Source organism: Anser cygnoides, chromosome 21, assembly GCF_040182565.1.
Source record: "Anser cygnoides isolate HZ-2024a breed goose chromosome 21, Taihu_goose_T2T_genome, whole genome shotgun sequence".
Classification (NCBI taxonomy): domain Eukaryota; kingdom Metazoa; phylum Chordata; class Aves; order Anseriformes; family Anatidae; genus Anser; species Anser cygnoides.
The window spans coordinates 9,546,114-9,567,337 of NC_089893.1; the positions used below are offsets into that span (position 1 = coordinate 9,546,114).

The window sequence follows — 21,224 nt, forward strand, 5'->3', positions numbered from 1 at the left end:
TCCTGCCCTTCAGGCCTCCCAGCCCCAAGCCGACAGCTCATTTCTTCTTAACCTACTCTTCCCTTCAACCCAGTGGCTGCTCCCGCAGCTGAACTGCTTGCGTCCCTCCAGCACTTCCCGTCCCCTGCATCCGGCCATTGTACCCTAGCCGGGAGGGACCGGATCTTGAGAGGAAACGGGGAGGCCATGGCGGGCGGCTGGGCCACGGCACTGGGGCTGGGGCTCTGGGCCACTGTGCTGTGCCTGGGGGGCTGCCACCCCCCCGAGGGGGACGCAGAGCCCCACACCATGGTGGAGCGCCCAGCTGGTAAGGACAACCTGGGGACGGGGGACAGTGATGGGCGGGGGGATGGGACACCTTGAATGTGTCCCCACCCAGGGTGGCGTCCCCTTTCCCGCAGTGCTGCGGGACAATTTCCGCCTGCAGCCTGGCGACCTGGTGGCCACAGCGGGCCAGGTGCTGGAGCTGGACTGCGTGCCTCCCGCTGGGCACCCCGAGCCCCGCGTCACCTGGAGGAAGGACGGCGTCACCCTGTGCCCAGCTGGGGGACGTCATCAGGTCACCCGCGGGAAGCTGCGGGTGGCCCAAGTGCGCAGGACCGACGCGGGGGTCTATGTCTGCGTGGCGGCCAACGCGGCAGGTGAGCGGCACAGCCGGGGTGCCCACGTCACTGTCCTAGGTAAGTGGTGGTGGTTGAGGGGCCTGGGACATGGGAATGTGCCATGTCACCTCCCCGATGTCCCCTCCCTGCAGAGAAGCCGGTCATCGTGCGGCGGCCAAGTGACGCCGTGGTGGTGGCTGGTGGCACAGTGGAGCTGGGCTGCAGTGCGCAGGGTGATCCCACGCCACGGGTGCAGTGGCACAAGGAGAGCGGAGACCTGCCCTGGGGGAGGTAGGTGGTGGCAGGGTGGCGGTGTCACCTCCCCAGGGTGTGTGACAAGGGTGACAGGGTACCGGTGCCTGCAGGCACGAGGTGGACCAGGAGCACACGCTGCGCCTCTACGCCATGACGGCCGCCGATGCCGGCACCTACACCTGCACAGCTCAGAGCCAGTTGGGCAGCGCCGCCGCCACCGCCCGTGTCCAAGTGGAGGGTCAGTGCCAGTGCACAGGGTCATCTAGGGGGGCGTCTGTGGGGACCATCTTAGTGGGGCCCATCCAAGTGGGTCATCCAAGGGGAGTCCATCCAAGGGGGTCCATCAAAGAAGGGCCATCCAAGGGGTCCATTCAGGGAGAGTGCATCCTAGGGGGTCCTTCCAAAAGGAGGGCTCTGGCTGAGGAGGTCCATCGGAAGGGTTCCATACAAGAGGATACATCCAAGGGGTTCCATCCAGATGAGGTCCATCTAAGGGGAATCATTCAAGTAAGGGTCAGACTAAGGAGTGTCCATCCAAGGGGGTTTGTCAAAGGCGAATCCATCCAAGAGAGTCTATTGAGTCCGTATAAGCAGGATCCAACCAAGCAAGTTCCTCCAAGGGATCCATCTGAGGGGGACTCACATTAAAGTGGGATCCAGCCAAGAGGGATCCATCCAAAGGGTTCATCTAAGAAGGATGCAACAATAGCAGTCTATTATGGGGTCCATCCAAGGAGGCCATCCAAGAGCTGTCCATCCAAGGGGGCCATTCAAGTGGGTCCATCCAAAGAGATATCAGGGTCACCAGGCACGGCTATCTGGGGTGGAGGTGCCACCGCTACACTCGCCCTTCCCTGCAGACCAGCTGCCAGCAGGCCGGCGGGAGGCCACGCCGCAGGACCTGCTGGCCGTGCGGCTGCAGCTGGACAACGGCACTGTACTGCCCACTACCGCTGCCGCCTGGCTCCGCTGGCGGGTACGTGTACTGCTGGGACACCCCAAGAGAGTGGGCTGGGATGGGGCCCTCTCCCCACGTCCTGGCTGTGTCCCTACAGCCCTTTTCATCCCCTCCAGATGATGACGCCAGGGCCAGCGCCGGAGGGCTACGTGGTGCTGTACCGCTGCCTGCTCCCTGTCGGCACCGCCTGGTCCCAGCAGGACGTGGGCAGGGAGCTCAGCGCTGTCATCCCTGTGCTCCGACGGGGCTACCAGTACGAGTTCAAGGTCCGGCCCTATGCCAGGGGGGCCTGGGGCTTGGACAGCAACAGCTGGCACCTCTGGATCCCTGAGGAAGGTACACTGGGGTGGTGGGTGGGATGTGGGGGGCAATGGAGGTCCCGGGGGTCTCAGCATTGCTGTCCCGGCAGTGCCGAGCGCGGCGCCCCAGCATGTCACCGTGGGCCAGGCTGAGCCAGGGAATGGCACCGTTGTCGTGAGCTGGGAACCACCTCCCCCTGATGCTCACAATGGCATCATTCGGGGCTACCAGGTTTGGGGGACAGGGGGCACTGGGGGTTGCTGGCCAAGGAGGATCCATTTGAGGGGCCCATCTAAGAGGGTTTCATTGAGGGGGTAGGGGGGTTGTGAAAGGGGAATCCATCCAAGGCAGAATCCATTCATGGCAGGGTGTCCATCCAATGGGATCCATTCAAGGTGGGGTCTGTTCTGGAGGGGGCGTCCATCCAAGGGGGAATCCATTCGTGGAGGGAGTTCCATCCAAGGGGGGTCATCCAAGGGGGAATTCATTCATGGTGGGGGTTGTGCCCAAGAGGGATCCATCCAAGGTAGGGAGACTATCCAAGGAGGTTTATCCAACAGGACCCATCCAAGGGGGGGGGGGGGGGGGTTGCATCCAGGGAGAACCATCCGAGAAGTCTATTAAGGGAGGTCATCCAAGGGGACCTAATCTAAAAGGGTTCCTCAAGGGCTTTCACCAAGGGGATCTCTCTATGGGATCAACCAAGGGGTATATCCGAGAGGGACCCATCAATAAAAGTCCATCCTATGGGAGTCTATTCAACGGGGCACCCATGCACATGCCAGTGTGGCAGTGCAGGATCACCACCTATTGGCCCCCCAAACCAGGTCTGGTCCCTGGGCGAGGGCTGGTCGCACCCCACCAACAGGACAGTGGACGGAGGCACCCACCGCTTGGAGACCCCCCTGCCTGTCTCCGGGGCCAGATACTGCATCCAGGTGGCCGCATTCAACGGCGCGGGGCTGGGGGTCCCTAGCAATGCCACCTGCAGTGTCCTGGGTAGGGGACGGGGACCATGACGGGGCATGGTGGGGGGACGCAGCAGTGGCACAGAGGTGACATCAGCCATGCCCTTGCAGAGGTGACGGCAAGGAGCACTGGGGTGGTGCGGGCTCTGCGGCAACCTGCTGTCATCGCAGCTGCCGGCTCACTGCTGTGGCTGGCCCTGCTCGCCCTCCTCCTCCTCCTCTGCCAGCGCCGCGCCAGGCAGGATGCCTTGGCACGCCACAGGTGAGTGGCCTGGGGAGGAGGGGTGGCAACAGGGTCCCCTGGCACAGCAGGGACAAGGACGCTGATGGCAGATGCTGTTGCCCTGCAGACAGGGGGACAGCAACGCACCATGGCTCAGCAGCCCCTGGAAACCCAGCTGCGTCCCCCAGAACCTCAGTGGCAGCAGCAGCCTCAGCAGCCGGCTCCTGGGCAGCGACAGCAGGGACCCCCAGCCCTCCTGTGAGCTCCGTGTCGGGAGACCTCACCCATGGCTATGGGAACACCCCCCCCCCCCGCTGCTGTAGGACCACCCCCCAGTACCTGGGACCCTTCATCCTGTGCTATGGGACCCCCGCCCAATGCCTAGAACCCCCCCCCCCCCGCCCCGGGTGCTAGAGGACCCCCATAGAGTACCTGGGACTCCTCACCCAGTGCCAGGGGATGCCCACCCAGCACCTGGCACCACCCCCCCTAAGGTGCTATGGATCCCCCATCTGGTACCTGGGACCCTACCATGCCCAACGGGAACCCCCAGTGATGCCATGGGACCCCTCAAACAGTACCTGGGACCCCCACAGGGTGTTAAGGGACCTTCAAAGGGTGCCCGAGATCCCCACTTCATGCATGGGACCCCCTGATGCCACAGGACCCCCCCTCCTTGGTCCCCCTCAGTGCCACCAGACCCTCTCCGCAGGCAGCAGGAACCCGGGGACAGACAGAGCCTGGGGTGCAGGGGGCAAGGGGCTCAGCACCTGTGGGTGCCCAGCCCTGACAGCTCTTGCCCTGACAGCCCTGTCCTCGGAGCCTCCGAGCCTCAGTCCAGCAACATCCCCCAACTGCAGCGACCTTCGCAGGGGACACCCCAAACTCAGCACCCTGAGCCCAGCAGCCTGGGAGCACATCCACAAGAGAGGTGGGGACAGAGCGTCGGGATGGGGGGAGTGCGCCGCAGGGACACCTGGAGGTTGTTCACGGTGGCTGTGTCCCCACGCAGAGCTGGACCGAGTGCACAGCACCCCGGTGCAGGCAGCTGGACTCGGGACCATCCCCATCCCCGCGAGTGGTGGTGAGTGGGGGACACGTTTTGGCCTGGAGGCTGGGTGGCTTCAGCAGAAGGGACAGGACAGTGACGCCACGCTGGCAGGAGGGGACCTATGGTGGCTGCCAGCCGTCATCTCCCCGAAAGCACGGCGGGGCAGTGCCTTGCTGGCATCCATCGGCACTGAGACACTGGTGGCACCCCTAGGGCAGCCCCGCGCCTGGCACCCTGCAGGGACTCGGTGAGTCTACACATCTCCTGCGGATGCCCTGGGTGATATGGGGTGGCCCCTTCCTGCACCCCAGCCACATGCTGCAAGATGGACCAGCGGCAAAAGCCAGCATGTCCCTTGTGCCTGCAGGTTCCCGGCCACTGGGTGCTCAAGGGACATGTCCCCAGTTACTGGAAACCCAAGAGACTCGTCCCCAGTCACCAGGAGTCCCAGGAACATGTCTCCGGTCACCAGGAGACCGAGGGACATCTTGCTGGTCAGCAGACAACCCAGGGACATGTCCCCAGACACTGGGAGCCCCAGGGACACGTCCCCAGGCCCCAGGAGACCCAGGGACATGTCCCCAGACACTAGGAGCCCTAGGGACATGTCCCCAGGCCCCAGGAGACCCAGGGACATGTCCCCAGACACTAGGAGCCCCAGGGACACGTCCCCAGGCCCCAGGAGACCCAGGGACATGTCCTCAGACACTAGGAGCCCCAGGGACACGTCCCCAGTCCCCAGGAGGCCCAGGGACATGTCGCCAGTCACGAGGAGCCCCAGGGATGTGTCCCTGGTCATGAGGCACCCCAAGGATACATCTCTGGTCACCAGGAACCCCTGGGACATGTCCCCAGTCACCAGGAGCCCCACAGACATGTCCCCAGTCGCAGGGAGCTGCAGGGACATGTTTCTGGCCACCAGGCACGGCAAAGATATGTCACCAGCCAGGGGGTGCCCCAGGGATATGTCCCCTGTCAGCAGGTGCCCCGAGGACATGTCCCCAGTCATTAGGCACTCTAAGGAAATGTCCCCAGTCACCAAGCGCCCCAGGGACATGTCCCCAGCCACTGGGCACTCCCTGCTCACCACATATCATGAGAACAAGTCCCCAGTTGCTGGGCACCCCAGGGACACATCACCAGACACCAAGCGACCGAGGGACATGTTCCTGGTCACCAGACATCCCAGGGATGTGTTCCCAGACACCAGGCACCCTGAGGATACATCTGTGGTCACCAGGCACCCCAGGGATGTGGCCACAGTCACTGGACGCCCCAAGAACATGCTCCTGGCCACCAGGCACCCTGAAGACGTGTCCCCAGACCCTGCCCGCCTTTCACTGGCGCTCAGCGATGGGGTCCTCACGCCACAGCAGGTGGCCGAGGACCTGGAGCAGGCACGGGAGGCCGCCCACCCCATGGACACCCCAGGGATGGAGCATCCCCTGATGCAAGCGGTGTCCCCAACACGTCCCCGGTGTGTCCCTGTGCCCCGGCCCCTCTCCCCTCCGCACACCTACGGGTACATCTGCGGACCTCCTGCCTCAGAGCTGGGCGAGGGGGAGGAGGAAGAAGAGGAGGATGACGAGGAGGAAGAGAGGACAGACACGTGGGACCAGGGAGGCTCCCCGGGGGGGTCTCTGCTGAACGGCTGGGGCTCCGTCTCGGAGGGAAACGTCCCCAGCACCCGCTGCAGCCTGGCGAGCTCCTCCGACGGCTCCTTCCTGCTCGATGCCAGCTTTGCCCGGGCTCTGGCTGTGGCTGTTGACAGCCTCTGCTTCAGCCTTGAGGATGCCGATGGAGCCCTTGCCCCCCTGAGTCACCAGGCATCGTTCCCTCTCTGTGGGGAGGTGGCCCTGGGGACAGGGACGGGCAGCCCCTGGGCCAGGGTGGCCAGCAAGCAGGGCGGGCTCCTTGCCGGGGACAGGAGGGACAGGAACGCAGCGGTCCCCAGGGTATAGAAGGTGGGAAGGCCAGAGCCCGCCTGGCTTGGCTAAAATCCAGCTTTATTCATTGATTCCCCCAAAAGGGGATCTCTGCTAGAAAAAGCTACATGCAAAGGATGGGCAGCACCGGGGCAGCAGGTGCCCCTCCTGCTCTTCCTCCCTTCGTCCCTCCCAACAAGCCTTGGCCTCAGGGTCCTCATCCTTCTGGGGTACCCTCATCCCCTGTGACTGTCCTGGGCTGTCCCAAACCTCCTCATCCCTCCCAAGCATCCTTGTCCCTTCCGAGCATCCTCAGGCATCCTTAGCATCCTTTTCCCCACCCAGAGTATCCTTGTCCCTCCCTCAAGCTGCTGCCCACCCCGCTGGCTCTGTGCACACCTATTTATGCATCTCAGACAAAAATTAACGAGCATCCCATTTCTACCCCGACGTCCCCGTCCCTGTGTCACTGTCCCCACGCAGCCTCATCGCTCCTCATGCGGCGGGCAGGGTGACAGCGGGTCCGGGTGGCGGCTGCGCCCCGAGCCGTGGCCACGGGAGCTGGTGGAGCCACGGGACGAGGCGCTGCCAGTGGTGGAGCAGCCGCGGGCCAGGAAGGAGGGCTTGCTGTAGGGGACGATGTCACCTGCAGGGGAAGGGACACAGCTGGTGGCGGCCCCCACCCTGACGCTTGTCGTCGCGATCGGCTCCCCGGGAGGGCTTACCCTGGCGGGGTGGGCGATGGGCAGCCTTGCGCTCGGCACCGCTCGGCTCCTGGCTGGGCAAGGGGCTGGGGGTCTCACCTGGGGGTGGCAGCGGGGGCGGCGGCAGGTCTGTTGCAGGGAGGGAGCGGGGGCTGAGCGCCACGGGCGGCCCCCGCCGCCCCCCGGGCACCCACTCACCTCCCAGATGCTGCTCCCGGCGGTAGCGGCTTCCTTTGGGCTTCGGGCGACTTTTCAGGGTCTCTGAGCGGGTTTTCCCTGGGAGTGAGGGAGCATCAGACCCCCCCCCGATGGTGAGACATCCCCAGCCCCTGCACTGGCACCCCGGGGCTCACCTGTGCCATGGGGGCGGTGGGCTCGGGGCACGCGGCCCTCGCTTGTGTCTGGGCTGCGGGGGCTCAGCGGGGGGCTTGGTGGCGGTCCTGTGCCACGGGGGGGCCTCCTGGGAAAGAGGGGGGGGTGACGTGGGGCTGGGGGTCACCGCCGCTGCCTGAAAGGGGTGGGGAAGTGGGGGGAGCATAGTGGGCCCCCCCGTGCCGTGCTGGTGTCCTGGCGGCACAGCTGGGTTGCAAAGCCCCAGCCAGCTTGCGCAGTGGCAGCACAGCCGGGTGGCGCTGCCCTGGCGGGACCTCAGTGTTACGCCCGGGCCGCGGTGCCATGTCCCCACTGTGCTGTGTCACGGCAGGACATGGGCTGAGGCGGGCCTGGCAGCCTGAGCAAGCGGCATCTCCTACCGGGGCAGGCGGGGGCTGTCGAAGCGGTGGGGGCTGCAGATGTCCTCGCGGGGTGTGGGTGCCAGCACGGCAGGGGACCAGCAGCCGGCAGGGGTGGTGGGTGAGGAGATGGCGGGCTGAAGGACGCCCTCCCCGAGGGGACACCGGTCCTCCAGCCCCAAGCTGCAGGGAGCACAGGGTGGGCACTGGGGCCAGCGTGCCACAGCCCCCCTGGCCACATGCACTTACCTGCCCTCCTCTTCTCCTTCCTCCACCTCCTCCTCCTCCCCTTCCTCCTCCTTCCCCTCCTCCTCCTCAGCATATTGGCTGAGCTCGCTGGCCGAGGGTGGTGGGGGCAGCAGCTCTGTCCAGCTCAGCACGGGCGTTTGCACTGCTTTCCCCAGGTTTTTCCCTTTGGGGTTAGGGACGCGGGGCTGCAGAGACAGGGATGCCCCACAACGTCCCCGCATCCCCCCGGCACTGCCATGGCCCTACCGTGCTCGGGGCGGCCGGGGGCCAGGTGGGCGTACAGGGTGGCCGGCGGCTCGAGGCCGTGCTGCGAGCAGGGGCGGTGGAAGGTGCGCAGCTCCTCGCCGCCCGCCTCGATGCTGCTGTAGATGGGTCCCTCGGCAGCCCCTGCCCCGAATGGCTCCGTCTGGGCGATGTAGCGGGAGATGCCGGCCTCTGCAGAGCACGGCCAGCCCTGTCAGAGCTGGCTGCCATCCCCAGCCCCTTGCCAGCCCCCAACCCCAAGCTGACCCCTCACCGTTGTAGTATCTCTCAGCGGTGTCCAGGCTGCTGGTGCCACCGCCACACCACGTGTCCACCAGCCATGGGTGACCGCCAGCAGCAGCCCTGTGAGGACACAGGCTGAGGGCGCATCCCCGGGTGGGCTGCAGGTCCCAGGGGGCCGTGCTGTTACCTGGGGCTGCCTCGCGCCGGAGCCGGGGTGTGCAGAAAGGCGAGCGCAGAGAGAGATGGATGCTGGGCCGAGGGTGCACTGGGGCCGCGGCAGGTCCCTGCAGCACCCATGGGTGCACCCGTGGGCGTGTAGGCAAAGGAGGCTGCAAGGAGAGGAACCCTGTGTGGGCGCTGGGGGCAAGTGGATCTGGGGCGCCCAGGGCCGTGCCTGTACCCTTACCCGTGAAGTGGCTCAGTTCCTTCCTCCTCCGGCGGCGGCCGTAGAGCCAGGCGCCAAAGCCGGCGAGGACGAGCCAGCAGGCACCGCCAATGCCAGCGATGAAGGCCGGCCGTCTCGCCATCTCCGCCAAGTGCTCAGCCACACCGCCCCGGCCTACTGGCCCCGCTTCCTGCTCCACAGGAGGTGCTGCAAGCAGAGGGGGATGGGGACACCGGCGGGTTCCAAGGAGCCATCCATGGCACCCACCCCAGGGAGGACCCCTGTAGCCTCCACCCATGGGTGCTGCACAGCAGCGGGGGCACTCACCAATACGGATGGGGACAGGTGCACTGCGAGCACCCACACCCGCTCCGGTGGCTGCTGCCACCTCAGCGCGATAGGGGACACCAGGCACCAGCCCCTGCAGCACCGTTGCCAGCACCGTCCCCTCCACGCTCTGGTTGATGTGGAATCGGCTCTCGTTGCCCAGGCACCAGATCTGGTGGGGGGATGCATCTTCATGGCAGGGGGCCGGAGGGGAACGTGGGGTGTGATGGGGACGTGGGATGCAATGGGGGCTTGGGAGGCGATGGGAATAACGTGCGTGATAAGGATGTGGAACGAGATGGAGATGTGGGATGTGATGGGGATACAGGATTCAGTGGGGACGTGGGATGGGCTGGAGATGTAGGATGCAATGGGGATGTGGGATGCAATGAGAATGCGATGAGAATGCGGGACGTGATGGGGATGTGGGCCCCTGCTGGCCCCACTTACCCGGTAATCACGAATGACACCATTCTGCTCAGCCAGCGGTGGCGGCTGCCACGAGATGCGGACGCTGGTGCCGTTCCCCACCACACTGACGGCCCGTGGTGGGGCACTGGGGGCTGCAGGGCGACACGGGGTGTCATGGCCATGCTGCCCCACATCCCCGCATCCTGTCCCCACACTCACCCGCCTCGGGGGTGCGCAGGGCACGCACAGCACTGTCGGGACCGTGGAGATGGTGGAAGTAGGGCCGCACCTTCACCTCGTAGTCCTGGCCGCGGCGCAGCCCAGTGAGCAGGGCACCCCGCTCGCCCGGTGCCCGCACGTCCCGTGCCTCCCAGCGCCCACCACGCCGCCGGTACAGCACCTGGTAGCCCTGCACAAAGGGTGACGGGGGCTCCACCTGAGGACACAAGGGATGGGGCGGGGTGGGGGGGCCGTGGGAGGTGCAGCATCATGTCCCCCTCCCCTCCCGCTGTGTCCCTGCACTCACGGTCCAGGAGAGGCGGACGGCACCTGGCGGCAGCACCACTGGCTCCTGCAGGTGCACGGCCACTTGCGCCAGCTCCGTTGGCACCTGCTGAGGGTTCAGGCCTGGCTGCGTGGGGCTGGCATCTGCCAAAAAGCAAGACGGTGTCGGGTGCACGGCCACAGGGATGCACCAAAGGGTTCTGGGTCCCTTTGCACCTCTTCTGGGTCTCACCTTGGGTGCGGATGGGCTCCGACACTCCGCTGGGGTCGCTGAGCCCATGGGCGCTGACTGCCCGCACCAGAAAGAGGTAGACGGTGTCAGGGACGAGGCCGCTCACTGTGTGTGTCTCGCCCTCCACGTTGGCTGCCACTGTCTGCCACGGGCCACCTGCTGCCTCGCTGCCAGGGGACAGGGGTGACCCATGGCAGGGTGGCACCGGGCCACCAGGTCCCCATTGAACCTGGAGAGGGCAGCTGTGGGATACCTGAAAGCTTCCACAACGTAGGTGACAGTAGTGCCGCCGCTTTGCTCGTTCCCTTTCCAGCTCAGGGTGACACTGCTTTTGGTGACGTTGGTGACCAGGGGGGTGGAGGGTGGCCGAGGGATGGTGGCAGGTGCCGGGGGTAGTGGGGAAAGTCCAGATCCATCACCTGTGGGGAGAGGCGCCGAGACTCATGGCAGCTGCTTCCCCAGTCCCGTGGCTTCCCTGGTCCCACAGCACCCCCACGACTCACCTTGCACCTGCAGGGTCCCACTCCAGCGCGTCTCACCAATTGAGCTGGTGGCCACACACTCGTACTGCCCCGAGTCTGTCACCTGCAAAGGGAAGAGCTCCTGCCCCATTGCCCTGCGCAGCCATCACCCTGGGCACCCGGCACCTTGGGCACCCAGCACCCCTTGCAGCCAAGCCCCCATCTCAGCCCCCCCCCAGCCCTTCAGGGCTCCCCCCAGCGGGACAGCTCACCCGCAGGCTGGTGATCTGCAGGGTGCCATTCTCCAGCAGGCTGGCGCGGGTCTCGGGGCCCGGCATGGCCCGGCCGTCCTTCAGCCACCCCACGTGGGGCTGGGGGTCACCGGCCACCCAGCAGGGCAGCCACACCGTGGCCCCCACTGGCAGCACCGTGCGGTTGGCGGGGCCCCAGTGGATGACAGGTGGCCCATGCTCGGCGGGCGCTGCAGGGTGGGGGAAATATCCAAATGAATCCCCCCCTTCCCTGCCACGGTTCAGCACGTGAGCTGAAAATGCACATTTTCTGCCTGACTTGGCGCCCACCTACCCGCCTCCACCTCCAGCAGTGCCTTGGCCAGGACGCTGCCGGCCACACTGATGGCCTGGCACAGGTAATAGCCTGCGTCGGTCGGCTGGACGGCGGCGATGGTCATGGCGCCACCGGGGGCTACCGAAAAGCGGCTGGCCGTCTGGGGGGGCTGGCCCGGGAACAGCAGCGTCTGGGAGAGGAAGGGAGGCAAGGCTCTGCTGTATGGTGGGGGCAGGGGTGTCGGAGGGCTGGGGACAGTGCTGGGGACAGACCTGGCTGCCTTCCTTCTGCCAAAACACGGCCGGCGGTGGATTGCCCGTGGTCTCACACTGGAAGGTCACGCTGCGGCCAGGGGGGACGCTCTGGTCATGGGGCCAGGTGACAAGCTGGGGGGGCACTGGTGCAGGGGGGAGACAGAAAGAAAAGGGGGGGGTTGCATACTTGCAAGTACGCTGGGGTGCTCCTTAGGGGTCCCCCCTTACCGCGCACGATGAGGGTGCCTGAGGCCTCCGACTTGCCCACGCTATTCTCGGCCACACAGGTGTAGGTGCCCTCATCTTCCACGCGCACCTGGCTGATCCTCAGGGTGTTGTCAGCCAGCAGCTCCCACCTGGGGAGGAACCCCCGAGCCCACGGCACCGGCGGGGCAGCGGGGTGCCACGAGGGTGCCATGGGGACGTGGGGTGTGATGGGGACATGGAGGGAGATGCAGGATGCAAGCAGGGATGTGGTTGCAGTATGGAACCATTGTGTTGGGGACGTGGAATGTGAAGGGGAGGCACCATGTGATGAGGATGTAGGTGTGGTGGAGATACAGGATACAAGGATGCGGTGGGGATGTGGGATGCAGTGAGGACATGGGATGAGGTACCAGCACACCCAGCCCCATTACAGATGCCCACCCCAGCACCGGCCGTGGCAACCTCTGTGCCAGCCCCTCGCCCACCACTTACCTTCCCGGTGGCAGCTCACCATCCTCCTTGCGCCAGCGGGCTGTGGGCCGGGGGTCCCCCAGCGCCTCACAGGGGAACTCGGCCGTCTCGTCCACCAGGACCGCTTGGTTTAGTGGCCGCTTGCTGAACGCGGGGCGTTCTGTGGGGCAGCTGCTGTCTGTCACAGCCCTGCCACCCCCAGCCCCCCCAAAAGCACATCCTCGCCCCCACGCACCGAAGACCACCAGCTCAGCCGGCTCGCTGTCCCGCTTCCCCACCATGTTGGTGGCCACGCAGACGTAGATGCCAGCGTCACTCTTGCGTGTGGTGGCCATCATCAGCTTCCCACCACGGATCTGCCAGGAAGCCAAGCTCAGCCAGGGCCCAAACACCAACCCTGGTTTTTGGGGACCACCCTGTCCCTCACCGTGATGCGCTCGTCCTTGTCATTGAGCTGGGCACCGTTCTTCTTCCATGAGACAGTGGGCTCGGGGTGGCCACGGGGTGGAACGCACTCAAGGACGGCCGGCTCACCCACTGCCACCACCACATCCCCGGGGGGCTGCCGGAAATCATCCCGCAGCACTGGGAGGGGAGGGATGCCACAGTGTCAGCCCTGCCTCAGTTTCCCCATCTGTATGCTCCTTCTGCAGCGGGAACCCCTTTTGTGGGCAAAAAACACCCTTTCCCAGCATGGAAATGATTTCCCAGGGGACAGCAATAAAACCCGGTGATGCTGCAATTAATGTTTGCATGACCGAGGAGCGATTCTGGTGCTTAATCCAAGCCCAGTGCAGACTGCCCCCCATTGTGCATCCACCCCCACCCCTCTCGTGTCCCCCATCACCCCCAAACCCTGGGTTATTCCCAGGGCTGACACTCAGCCCCACAGGACCCCAGGGTGCCACCGAGCCACCCAACAAAGCAAGGGAAGACAGGGGATGCCACCAGGGATAATATTTTCACTTGTTTTCATTTAGCAGCACCAGGGCTGGGGGAGGGGGGGGGTTTCACCCCCTCTTCCCCATAGGGTGGCAGCAGCGCAGATCGGAGGTGACAACAGGGAAACAGAGGTGGACTGGAAGACCCCTGATATCCCCCGATGCCCCTCCAAATGAGCCATTCCCTGTGACGTTTTCCAGCGCTGACCGGGGCAGCAGCTCTGCCCCAAGCCAGCAGCTGGGAAAAGGGGGGTGGCAGTATGGAGGGTGCTCACCAGCCACCTCCAGCGAGGCGTTCCTGCTGGTGGCTTCACCCAGGTAGTTCCTGGCCACACAGACATAGACGCCCTCGTCAGGTTTGCCACGGCGACCATGGATGATGCGGAGGAAGAAGAGGGAGCCGCCGGGCAGCAGCGTGCGGTGGGAGCGGGGGTCTTCACGGTCCGTCTCCACCCGCTCACCGTCCTTGTACCACTCGACGGCGGGCGGGGGGCGTCCCTCCGCCTTGCAGCTCAGCGTGGCCGGCTCACCCTTGGACACCAGCAGGTCCGAGGGGTGCTCCACGATGCGGGGTGCCGAGTCCTCCAGCTGTGGGTGGGACCCTGAGGAAGTGTGTTGCATACCCTGAGGATGCTCAGCCCCCAGGAGGTGAGATGAAGTGTGGCCAGGGCTCAGCTGGCAGTGGGGAGGGCTCCCATGCATCCTTCCCCCCCATGTCGCTCCTGTGCGTCCCCCTCCCTGGTCCCCCTGTGTGGGCTGGGAGCAAGGCCAGGAGGGTGCAGGGCAGGAGATGTGGGGATGGGGACACGGATAGGGATAGGGACAGGATGGAAATGGGAGAAGGAGGAGGGAGAGGGGGAGAGAGGGAGAGTCAGGACAGGGATTGGAATGGGGACGGGGACAAGGACAGGGTTGGGCATGGGAATGGGGACTAGAATGGGGACAAGGACAAGAACAGGGATGAGGATGGGGACAAGGATGGGAATGGGAGCAAGGATGGGGAGGGGGATGCAGCCTAGGACAGGGATGAGGACAGGGACATGGGTGGGGATGGGCATGGGAATGGAGGTGGGAACAAGGACAGGGATGGGGACAAGGACAGGGAGGGGGACACGTGTCCTGGCCTGGGGAGGGTGCTGGACCAGGAAGCCTGGGCAGTGGAGGAGAGGAGAAGGGTAGTCAGGGCCCACAGTGTGCAGGCACTGTCCCAGGAATGGTGGGCCGGCAGGGCAGGGCGGTGGCTGCAGCCGGGGGGCTCAGTAATTAAGGGGCCTGGCCCGGTGCTGTACGGAACGGCTCAGTGCAGCACAGTTTGTCCCCGTTTGGTACTTTTGTTGCCTGCTTCCCCTGGGATGCGGCACGCCAGGAGTTGGTGACATCAAGGTGCAGAAAATGTTTGGTTTTAATTAAAAAAAATAAAATAAAATGCCTCCCCTCCCCATCAAGTCTGTGTGGCTGTTTCTCAATGGATCCAGGGAAATCCCTACCGTTAAGGCAGGAGAATTAATTAACGCTCATTAATGCTGGTGCCTGCATTGTATTTGTGCCAAGCCAGAGTTCAGAGCAGCGTTTGCCACGCAGAGACCCCCCAAACTGGGGCGGGCCAAGAAATCCCAGCCCCTCGGTGAGCCCTTCGGGAGTTAATTAAAGAGCGAGACTTTAATGACGCCCCAGCCCCGGCTTCCTCCAGGCTGTGACCGAGCGGCACGGCCCGCTGTGTCCCCAGGGCCACCAACGGTGTGTCCCGACGGGTCCCCCAGTGCCATTTCGGCGTGCCCCAGCGCCGGCGCTGCAGGTGGAGCTTCGGGCACGGAGGGTCACTGCTGTCACACGCAGATGGGGCGGGGGGGGTGCGTGCTGGCAAGTGGCACCGGGAGCCGGGGGGGTCACCCCTGCGGGACACAGGGGAGCCCCGGGCGAGAGGGACGTGCTGCCGTGGGGACGGGATGCTGCGGGGTTCCAGGCACCCCGGGGGGCGCTGCTGGGCGCGGGGCTAATTGGGACGAGCCGGGGGGTCCGAGCCGGGCCCCTTCCCGAGCCCAGCCGGCTGCGATGGGACAAGGGGGTCCCGCAGGGGGGGCTCCTGCAGCAAGGCTCCCCCTCCCTGATCGGCCCGCCCTGACCCAAACGGAGCAAAAATTTGGGGCTCAAAGAGAGGGGAAGAGCTCCAGAAGTGCCCTAACGCAGCCGGACGCCCCCGTCCCTCTGGTACCGCCTCTGCCCCGGAGACCCTCCCGGCTCGGGGAGCGCGGTGGCTTTGGGGACACGAGAGCGGCCTCGGTTTGGGGCACAGAGACGATTTGGGAACATGCGGTGCCCCCGGCTCGGGGTCGCAGGGTCGGTTTGGGAAACGCGGATCTTGTTCGGGGGATGCGAAGCCGCCCCCAGTCGCAGGACAAGGAGCAGGTTTTGGAAAATGGGGCTGCCCTGGGGACGCGGGACGGATCTGCGTGTGGGGGCGCGGGGCCGGTCCCCGTTCGGGTCCCGGGTCGGGGCTGCGGGGCCGCGGGGCCGGGACGGCGGGGCCGGGACGGCGGGGCCGGGCGCGTACCGTTGCCGGCGGTGAGGTTGCGGAGGTCGAGCGCGGTGATGCTGCCGTTGAGGCCGAGCAGCAGCTCGGAGGAGTTGGACATCTCGGCCGCCAGCGAGTCCGCGAACAGGTTCATCTGCAGCAGCGTCTTCAGCAGGTACCGCAGCATGCTGGCACGGCTCGGCACGGCCGGACCCGGCACGGCCTGGCCGGATCCGGCACGGCACGGCTCGGCTCGGCTCGGCACTGCCAGACCCAGAACGGCACGGCAGGACTCGGCTCAGCTCGGCGCGGCACGGCCGGACTCAGCACGGCTCGGCGCGGCACGGCACCGCCCCCCGGTCCCGGCGGGGAGCGGGGGCGAGGCCAGCGAGAAGCGGGGGGGGGGGGGGCTCAGAGGTGGGGGGCGGAGAGAAAAGGGGGGGACTCGGGGGGGGGGCAGAGGGTCCTGAGCTACTCCCCACAGCCGAGGGGGGTGGAAGGAGGAGGAGGATGAAGGGGAGGAAGAGGCTGCTGGGGAGCCCAGGACGATCCCACAATATGTCGGGTCCCAGCTCTGCCATCACCCCCTGCTCTGCCTTTGCAAAACGCCTCCCGAATTCATAATTGGCAATTAGCGGCTTTATTAATGCGACGGGCTACCGTGTGAAGCAATGCACCTTTTCGGAGCTGGCTGCTCCCGGCGCTAATTGGAGCCTGAGCGTGGCCCCCCAGCTGCATCCCCCCGGCGTGAGAAGGGGCTCGTTAGGGTGGCACTAATGACCAGGCTGGAAAAGCACAAAGCTGCGGCTGGCGACGGGGTGGGGGCAGCGAGGGGGCTCGGGGTGTGCGGGGCGGATGGGAAGAGGTGGCTGGGAAGGGGAACGGGTGATGGAGAGACAGCGGGGTGACAGCTGTGTGCACATCTGGAGGTGCCTATGACCCCCCCTTGCCACAAAGCTGGAAGAAGCAGCCACCGGGCACACACATCTGGATGCACACCTGCAGATGAGAGGGGGCCTGTGCGGCTCAGCTCACCTGTGGTACGAATGTGCTCCAACACAGGTTCACATCTGGAGGCTTTTTTTGGGTCATTGTTTGTGCACAGCTGGGAGACAGCAGGCTTTTATGATGCAGAAGTGGGGTGCAGCTGGTGTGCACAGCTGGGAGGCTTGGGCGTTGTGCGTGCCCACAGCTGGACGGGTCCCTGGTGCCACAGCTGTGCACATAGATGCAGGCACCTTTGTGCTGAAGTGCACACACAATTGGAGAGCTGCATACTTTGAATCTGTGTGCACCTGGAGCCATGGCAATGTTTAGCGTGCTTTCAACTGGACGTGCGAATAGGATCTGGGTGAGTTCACATCTGGCCATACGTCTGGAGGGCTCTGGAGAGCGGGCACACACATGGAGCTGTGCTGGGGGCCACAGGTGTACATCTAGAGGGGTGCAGAGATGTGCAGGCGTGCACAACTGGAGGGGCACAGGCCATGCACACATCTGGTGGCATGCTGGCATGTGTGTTGGGTGCACATCTGGATTCCTGAGGCCCTCTGGCACATCTGTGAACACCTGGGAGCCACTCCGCCTCTTTCAGCCCCAGCCAGGAAAGTCACCGCCGCGACCACAGAGCTCCTATCTGGGCATCTGCAGGGCATGCATTATTCATGCCTCCTCTTGTTCATGGGCAAGAAGAGAAAGCAAATAAATATTAATTTAATAGTAACACAAAGCTTTTCCATTTCTCCTGCTGGGCTTTCAGCAGTCCAGGGACTCCCGGTAGGAAAAAGTGGAAATAAATTACCTGCAGAATAACAGGTTTATCCAACTACTATACAAACAATTCTCTGCATTGGTAATTGAAAGTGGTGCTGGCATATTTAATGCCATGGCATCTTCCACCCCCCAAGCCTCGGGTTTCTGTGTGCCCCCGAAAGCCAAGCAGCGAGGACAGGGCACCTCCAGCATCTCCTTGGCCAGGAAAGGGAGTAGAGGAGGATGTTAACCCCTCTAAGGCGGTGACAAGCCGTGCACCGGGGATCCCACAGCTACCCGTCCCCAGAGAGCTTTTGGGCCTCTTTTAATGGAGTGCTCTGTAGAGAGGAGAGTTTTTAATGTGAATCCGAGGGTTTTGGGAGCCCTGGGGATTAAAGCACCCAGCCCTGGCTTGTTGGAAATCCTCTACATTAACCCTGCTCTGGGTCACCCAAGGCCTAAGACAGGCGAGAGAGGCTCCTGAGGGCGGCACACGCAGATCCAGCCCCCAAAACCTCCTCTTGGGACGGGGAAAGCAGACAAAGGAACCACCTCGTCCCGGCAGCTAATCCCCCGATTTGTCCCTGTTAATCAGCTGGGCAAACAGCGAGCGCGGGGTGGTGCTGGGGGCATCGCCTCCTCCTTAGCAGATTTATCACCGCCGCCGCGCTGCCTAATTGCCCTTTAATTCGGCGATTAGTGGCTGTTTGCGCAGGGCTTGGGCGCCGTTCGGCGTGGCCAAAAATCGCTCCTCGGCATTTTTGCGTCAGGTTAGGGCAAGGGCGAGGCTCTCCCCAGGCTTTGCCCTCCGCGTCCCTCTTTATCTCAGCAGTCTCCGTCCCCGCCTTTCCCAACCCTCTGCGGCGCCGCCGGGTGGCATCGGGGTGGGGAAACTGAGGCACGGAGCCGCAAGGCGGGAGCCGGGCGGGCGGGAGCGGAGTGATGACAAGCGGCGAGGCATTTGTACGGGCAAATGAGCGGCTAGGAGCCCCCATGCCGATGCGGGGGATGTAAATCCCTCACAGCCCGGCTATTAGCATACCCCCGGGGAGTTCCCCGCTATCGCCTGTGTCCGCGGCTGCCTGGAAATGCGGCGCGTTGAATATTTATACAGGGCACGGGACGGCGTACCGGGGAGGAGGGCCCCGGGCGCAGCAAGGGGGAAGGGACGGGGCGCTTTAGGTGGTGACACCGGGGTGCTGGAGAGGAGCAAAGCGGGGTGTCTTAGGGGATGGTGGTGGGATGCTTTAGGGTGATGCTGGGGAGTGCGGTGGGATGCTGCAGGGGCGATAATGGCATGTTTTAGGGGATAATGCCCGGAGGCTTTAGGAGATGATGCTTTAGAGGAGTGTTGGAGGGATGCTTTATGGGATAACACTTCAGGGGTTACTTTAGGGTTGACGTAGGTTGCTTTAGAGGAGTGTACTGGGATGTTTCAGGTGGCGACACTGAGATGCTTTAGAAGACGATGCCAGGGTGCTTTAGGCCATGAAGCTGGGATGTTTTTGGAGGGCAAACTGGTGTGCATAAGGTGATGATGCCAGTATGCTTTAGGGGAGGATGGTGTGATGTTTTAGGGGACGATGCCAGGAAGCTTTAGAAGACACTGCTGGGATGATTTAGTTGAGCACACTGGGATGCTTTAGGGGAAGACACTGAGATACTCCAGGAAATTATGCTGGGATGCACCAAGGGATGATACCAGGATGTTTTAGGAGATGATACTGGGATGTTTTAGAGGAGGGGAGCCAGATGCTTTAGGGGGTGATGCTAGGATGCTTTCAGTGAGCACACTGGGATGCTTTAGGGGAGTACTTTAGAAGCTGACACTGAGCTGCTTTAGGAGATGATGCTATGATACACCAAGGGAGGATACCAGGATGTTTTAGGGGATGATGCTGGGATGATTTCAGTGAGCACACTGGGATGCTTTGTAGGCTGCTGCCGGGATGCTTTGTGGGAAGATTCTGGCGTGCCTTAGAGGAGTGGCGTCGGGATGTCTTCTCCCCCATGCCTGGCAGGCGCAGCAGGGCAGTGAGTCAGGGGCTCCTTGCAGGGCATCACAGCCTGCCTCATTACCACTGCCTTTGGGAAGCCGGAGCCCATGTGTTCTCGAGATGAGCAGCTTGGTGTATATTAACATCCCATTTCCACCTCTTCAATACAGAGTTTGCCCAGATCATTCATCAGCCGGGCCTCCCTTCAGGGCCAGGGGAACCAGGCAGAGCCCAGCAGCTGGGTCACAGCGAGCAGCGAGGGCTGCGCGTCCCTGAAGCCGGGTCTAACAGGTAGTGGCTCATGTGCGAATCACTGCTTTGGGGCTGGCGCATCATTGGGAAAGGCGCTATCAAAGCTGTGCTTAATTGGGTGGAAGGGTTGTTTGCATGGCCACTAATGGGGGATCAGAGGGCCAGGGACTGATAGCTGACGGCCATACAAAGGCAACCAATTACTTGCTTGTCTGCATTATGTATTAACCCATCTGGGGCTGGGATATTGGCTTTGAAAGGGAGACAAAGGCGGAGGCGTGACAGTCCGCCCCCACCAAAGAAGCCTGCCTGGGCCCCTTTGTGCGTGGGGCTGGGCAGCTGGATGCTGCCTCCTCCTCCTCGCCATTGCCCATTGGGATGTGGACCCCGAGGGTGTCCCCAGGCGCAGTGGCAGTGTGCTGCCTTGCTTGGCATCCCCACGTCCTCCTAAATATTGCATCGCCACCGCAGGCATCCAACGCCTTTTATCTCCTTTCATCAGCCCCTGCTCTTTGCTGCCCACTGCCACATGCCGGGAAAACCGTTCGAGCTTCTGCTTTAATTGGCATCAGCCACCATCACTGTTAATAAGTTTACACTTCTTTTCATCAACATACTTTTGCAATGGGAGGTTAATTATGAACAGGTCAGTAAATTGCAGTAAACACTAGTCCGGGAATATCTAATGGCTTGCCCACTTGGCTCTTTGCTGATTGTTAATCATCGTGATTGGGTTGGAAGGGTGGTGTGAGCAAGGCGCTGGGGTCCCCAGGGTGGCAGCATGGTGGGGCAGCCACTGGCTGTTTGTCCCCCATCCGTGTGTCTCCAAAGCTGCCTCGCTGCACAGGTGATGCCAGCTGAGAATGGCCACCGCTCGTCATACCACCTGCACCAGCACCCTCCAGCATGGCTGGAAACACCCCCAGAGACACCACAACAGCAACCGTGTGTTGTGGTCAATAGATGAACCGCCTGGGTTTGGTGTCACTGCAATGAAGGAGACGTGGTTCGTTCTCTTGACACCAGTACCAACCCAGACTGTGCGGCTGGGGTGCCTTCGTGGTGGCATTTCAGACCCCGCATCCATCCCTAATTAAATTAATCCTGACCAATGTATACTGCCAGCGGTGCTGGTTGATGCGATGCGATGCGAACGCTCACCCAGCTGGTGCCAAGCTCAGTCTGCATCTTGCTGCTGCTCAGCAAAAGACGGCACAGAGTCTTTATTTTTATTTTTTTTATTTTTTATTGCATTTCCCTGCTTTCCCCAATTAAACAGAGAGCTTCAAATGAAATAGGAAAGCTGAGGGAAGAGGAAATCAGCACCAATTAACACGGAGTGAGCTTTTTGCTGGTGTGGGGGCAACCGCAGAGATCCTGGCTCCCATTTGCACCCCTTTCCTCTCCATTACACCAAGAATGCTCTAAATTTGCCTCTGTCCTGAGATATCTGGGAGCAAAGCAGGAGCCTGCAGGGTGGCCAAGGATGGGCACAACTC

General features: G+C 63.4%; 2 protein-coding genes across 2 annotated transcripts; one reads left to right on the top strand and one right to left on the bottom strand.

Annotated features, from left to right (window-relative positions):
• The first annotated feature begins 151 nt into the window (after nucleotides 1-151).
• ROBO4 (roundabout guidance receptor 4) lies at nucleotides 152-6,732 on the top strand. The gene is given in 15 exon segments (XM_013188659.3): nucleotides 152-307; nucleotides 402-680; nucleotides 755-893; nucleotides 968-1,095; nucleotides 1,718-1,833; nucleotides 1,932-2,151; nucleotides 2,225-2,346; nucleotides 2,943-3,114; nucleotides 3,195-3,345; nucleotides 3,434-3,564; nucleotides 4,115-4,237; nucleotides 4,319-4,390; nucleotides 4,571-4,604; nucleotides 4,725-6,273; nucleotides 6,275-6,732. Coding segments are annotated over 15 exon segments (3,483 nt in total). The 5' UTR covers nucleotides 152-186; the 3' UTR covers nucleotides 6,401-6,732.
• A 35-nt stretch (nucleotides 6,733-6,767) lies between these two features.
• Nucleotides 6,768-16,077, bottom strand: ROBO3 (roundabout guidance receptor 3). The gene is made up of 26 exons (XM_048063596.2): nucleotides 15,764-16,077; nucleotides 13,488-13,814; nucleotides 12,699-12,856; nucleotides 12,507-12,627; nucleotides 12,293-12,431; nucleotides 11,822-11,949; nucleotides 11,612-11,736; nucleotides 11,358-11,529; nucleotides 11,045-11,253; nucleotides 10,815-10,896; nucleotides 10,565-10,730; nucleotides 10,312-10,478; nucleotides 10,102-10,223; nucleotides 9,795-10,011; nucleotides 9,615-9,727; nucleotides 9,165-9,336; nucleotides 8,859-9,044; nucleotides 8,640-8,781; nucleotides 8,484-8,572; nucleotides 8,213-8,401; nucleotides 7,967-8,129; nucleotides 7,739-7,900; nucleotides 7,340-7,446; nucleotides 7,185-7,262; nucleotides 7,008-7,115; nucleotides 6,768-6,928 (listed from the first exon to the last, which is right to left on the bottom strand). The coding sequence occupies exons 1-26, from the start codon at nucleotides 15,909-15,911 to the stop codon at nucleotides 6,768-6,770; spliced, it is 3,951 nt and encodes a 1,316-aa protein (XP_047919553.1). The 5' UTR covers nucleotides 15,912-16,077.
• Nucleotides 16,078-21,224: the final 5,147 nt, after the last annotated feature.

What these genes read in the sequence shown, in the direction of transcription:
- ROBO3 (XM_048063596.2), bottom strand. Translation starts at nt 15,911, where the DNA reads ATGCTGCGGTACCTGCTGAAGACGCTGCTGCAGATGAACCTGTTCGCG. An exon ending in AGGCACCCTCATCGTGCGCG is followed by an intron (nt 11,737 to 11,821) that starts GTAAGGGGGGAC and finishes CCCCTGCACCAG; the next exon opens with TGCCCCCCCAGCTTGTCACC. An exon ending in CGCTGAGAGATACTACAACG is followed by an intron (nt 8,402 to 8,483) that starts GTGAGGGGTCAG and finishes CGTGCTCTGCAG; the next exon opens with AGGCCGGCATCTCCCGCTAC.